Below are 4,436 nucleotides of genomic sequence, written 5' to 3'. Positions count from 1 at the left end.
ATTCTAGAATAATATTCCTGTATTTTTATTATTCATAATTATGTTAAAAAGTTACAGTTTCAAAGTTTGAAAAACTGGCATTATGCCAGCTTTTTGGACTATTTTAGCATTTAATAAACATTTTAGGCTAATCTGAAGTTTAGCTCATATTTCAGCAACACGCTAGCGGTTTTCGCTAATTTTTGCTTTTTTTTTAAGCAATTTTTTCAGACACATGTTAGCTGTTTTGGCTAATATAGGTTTTTTTTTGTTTTATTTTATTTTTGTTTTTTAGGCCATTTAGCTAATATTTTAGCTGGCTATCAATTTCAGCGTTTTCAGCTATTATTTTCAGCATTTTATCTATCCAGTTCAGCATCTTCAGCAGCAACATTCAGCTTACAGCATTCACACTAGCATTATCACTGGTAATGCTATAGATCTAGTTCATAATTATGTTAAAAAGTTACAGTTTTAAAAATGTAGTTTTAGAGTGTTCAATAAATGTTTATCCTGTTCGGCCTGCGACCTAAGAGGTGTTTTGGATTTTGGCCTCCTGTGTGATTGAGTTTGACACTCCTAAATGGCAAAAAAAAAAAAGACAACATAGTTCAAAATCAGGTTGTTTTTTTACCCTTTAAAACCGGAGCTCCAGTGTTTATGTTCTTTGATTTACTGTAACTTTTCAATAATTCCAATTATCCTGTTAGCGGTTGAAAAGCTCCAGTATGTTTAAGATTTTGTGCTTAAGCGTCACCGGTGACGCCTCAGGTGTTAAAGGGTTAACTAGTTTCAATGAGAATCTCTTGCATTTCTTAAAGTCCAGATTTCTGCTCTTCAATCAGGGAAATGACACTCCGACCTCTGAGATGGGGCGGATAAGGAGCTCCAGCTTATTTTTGTGTTTCTGATTTTGAGCCTGCAAAACAGGAAGGACTATAGGAGCAAAGCAGCATTTGATTTATATTCAAATGAGAGGTATACAGAGGAAATTGGATTTCTCTTTCATTTCAGAGAATGAATTTCCTGGCTGCAGATAGTATTGTATCATCTGGTGGTGTTAATATCCAGCTCTGAGCGTCAGGAGCTGCTCTTCATTACAAAGACCGCGGGAACTTTTCCACAGAGCGCAGCAACAATTTCCAGCGCAGCTCCAGTGTTCAAACAATATCCCCGAGGCCATTTAAGACATTTTCACCCGTTTTCATTTACACATGAAAGGCGATAACATATCAAAGGAGCTCCGCTTGAAAACTTGTCTCCGCTTTATGAACCATATGTCAATAACTTGGGTTAATTCTGCAGCCTAAAGCGAGCGAGGCGGGGGAGGATCCCTTTGTAGGTGTAATTGGGATCTGGATGTTTATGCGTTGATGAAATATTCAGCAGCATGCAGAACTCTGCTGGGTGAGAGCAGCTCCTTAGCAGCGCTTCTTTGGGACAAACTCAGATCTTCTCCCTATAAAACTTCTATTTGCATTTAAATTCCCACATCTATTTGGTGAACATAACTATGCCATGTGGGTGGAGCTAATGAAGCTCCAGCCCCAGGCGGGTGGTGTTTCATATTCCTGCTGCCATCCCCACCAGTCTGTCAGTTTTAACTCCAGTAGACAACCATGCTATTTGGCGCCACCTGCTGGACTCTCTTCGGCACAAGTCTGAGGAGAGATACTTAAGAAAAGGCTTTTTATTGACATAAAACGTTTTCTGTTATCATAGACACCTTTTTAAGGAAAAAAAGTTATTTATTTGAGTTTAATCAAATGAAATGAGTTGAAGGAGCATTTTAATTGGGTTTTGAACAGCCTTGCAGTCCGGACATGAAACCTTACTTTCTGAAACATTCAATATCGATCTTTTCATCTATTGTGAAAGATGTTCCAGGGGTGATTACGATTATGATTACGCTGTTTTTAGCCAAAAACATTGTTTCTGCAGAGCAGCAAGAGTTCGTTAGAAACTCACATCTGAGTTGTGGGTGGGACTGTTGGCCCAGGGCAACCCCATCCCCCCTTCCCCTCCCTGTTGCTGAAATCAACCTTTATTTCACCAGGAAAACATTAAGAACAATTTATTATTTACAATGTTGGCCTGAAAATTATAAAAATACTGAAATGAGAAGAAAGAAAACAAACAAACCTGTTTTAGACATATTAAATTACTGATTGAGAAAACATGTACATGACTTTAAAAATGTCCTTTACTCTGCGTTTAAACGCGGAGAGAGGAATCAGTTTCCACTTGCATTTTCAGAGAGAAAGAGAGCTTCAGGCCCCGCCCAGCGTGTTTTCTACGTCACCAATATGATCTTTTTCAAACCATATTCGTTCATCTGCTCCAGATTCACAATAGTTTGAACTAGATATACAGCATTCACACCTGCAATAATGCAGGTGTGAATGCTGTAAACTGAAGGTGGCCGCTAAACATGCTAGAGCTGAAAATGCTGTGATTGATAGCTTCAAATGCTTAAGCTTATATGTTGCCAAAATAATAGCTAAATGCCAAATCAGCCCAAAAAGTGAAACATTTCTAATTTAGCCAAAACAGCTAGCATAAAGCTAAAGTATTAGTTACATTCCAGATCAATCCAAAGAACTAGAAAAATGTTTAAATTAGCCAAGAACAGCTAGCAGATTGCTAAATTAAAAGCTAAACCCCTACCCTAAAAACCGTGTATTGTTGCTGAACATGTTAAAGTTTGAATGGTGTCTCTTAAGCTGAAACTGTGCAGTAGTTCACAACTTCCAAAGTGCACAAAGCTTTTGAAGGATCTGAGCAATTTCTCATTCATTTCCTATGGAGCAAGGTTTTTGGTTTAGTCCAGTCAGTGTGGAGTTTTCCTGGTTTAATGTGAGCGAGGCCTTTCTTCAGGCTCCAGATTTTTCAAACAGGCTTCAGGTTGGTTGATGATTCTAAATTGTTCCTTGGAGGTTAAAAAAACAGTACTAATGTGGACATGTGGTAATGATTGTTCACTTCTGCTACTTTAAAAAATGAAGGATCACCATTATTACCATTGACTGTGTATGAGAACTGGACTGAGTGACCCCCCCCACTGGCGTTCCAAACAGGAAGTGGCTCCAAGAACAGTAATCCTTTAGACTTCTATAGAGAAATAAGCAGCTGTTATTCAGTCATTCTATTGGTCAGAATAAACATTCTTGTTCTGATACTTTTTTAACATCTTCTTGATCATCTTTTATTTCAGGTTATTTTTTTCCATAGTACAAGCTAATCAAGCCATAAACTGACAATCAGATGCCTCAATAAAAGTAGGTGGTCTCACGTAGAACGATTCCGATAGGGGTGTGGCCTTCCAACAAGCTCACTCCTGATTGGTGGGAATGGTTGCCATAGAAACAGCGATTCAGACTGACTCTGAGCAATCACTGCTTACTGGTAACGTGGTGACATCCACGAAAAAATGGCGACTCAACTGACTTCATGTGGCTGGAGTGATTTAGCATGCAGATGATTATTCAACACAAAAAAGATCCAAACCAAAGAGTTTTGAAACGTTGTCATCCGTTGTTCACACTCTGTGTCTGCTTTCCTCTGAGCAGCTCAATAATACAGAGCATTAATTTGTAACAGGACATGCACGATCCAAAATGAATCTATCCAAACCTCTGAGAATCTGCAGGCCTCCACATCACGTCCATCCAGCTTCAGTGCCACAGTCTAATGCCTGACAATGAAACCCAAAGACTTTCTCATCCTCTTAAGCAGCTGTGTGTCCGTCGGGTTACTTGGTGGCGGGCTCGCCATCGGGCCTCATGCTGAAGGGCTCCAGGCGCTCGCTCTCGGGCAGCATGTTGTTGAGGCGCTCCATCAGTGGAACGGTCTGGTCGATGCCCATCTGGATGCGACGCAGGATCATGGACATCTCGTTCACCTTCTGGATCTGCTCTGCATACTTGGCGTATCGTTTCTGCCGCTCCTGCATTATGCTGAACAGGGTCTCCACTGACAGGTCCATCTGAAAAAAGGATGTTCCAGTGATTGACAGTCATGAATGACAGTCATTCCTGCAGCTGAGATCAGCTGACCTCCTTGATGCGTTTGACCAGGGCGTTCTGGTCAAACGCCACGGCCTCGGCACACTGGTGAAGGTGGTCTTGGTATCGGACGCAGAGCTGCAGGACCTGAGCAGCATCCAGCCTCTCCAGGCTCACGCTGCTGGGTGACGTCTGGCCGCTCAGCACTCCTGCAGAGGCGAAAATTAAAAGACGGCAGAGAGATTTACTTACATAGGCAAGCAGGTCATCCGAGAAGAATCCAATTCCTTTATGTTGGAAGTTCTGAGCAGTGAGCCGGACAACACTTATTACAAAGAATGAACTACACTACTCACAATAAGTTAGACATACACTCTAACAAGCAAACACGCACGCATCACACAAGGAAGGTGGGACCTTCGACCTTCTGTCCCCTACCCCATCCCTGGCGGG

At 41.2% G+C, this 4,436-nt stretch overlaps 1 protein-coding gene across 1 annotated transcript in view; it reads right to left on the bottom strand.

The window, feature by feature from the left end:
- Positions 1-2,277: 2,277 nt before the first annotated feature.
- borcs5 (BLOC-1 related complex subunit 5) overlaps positions 2,278-4,436 on the bottom strand; it is a 5,266-nt gene continuing 3,107 nt past the window's right edge. Inside the window, exons 3-4 of the mRNA XM_024281961.2 lie at positions 4,035-4,192; positions 2,278-3,964 (exon numbers count right to left, since the gene is read on the bottom strand). Of these exons, the coding sequence (XP_024137729.1) occupies positions 3,731-3,964; positions 4,035-4,192 (392 nt within the window). The 3' untranslated portion in view covers positions 2,278-3,730. The remainder of the gene's footprint in view (positions 3,965-4,034; positions 4,193-4,436) is intronic.

This window comes from Oryzias melastigma, linkage group LG6 (genome assembly GCF_002922805.2).
Source record: "Oryzias melastigma strain HK-1 linkage group LG6, ASM292280v2, whole genome shotgun sequence".
In the NCBI taxonomy this organism is placed as follows: domain Eukaryota; kingdom Metazoa; phylum Chordata; class Actinopteri; order Beloniformes; family Adrianichthyidae; genus Oryzias; species Oryzias melastigma.
This window is presented reverse-complemented; position numbering and strand designations above follow the sequence as displayed.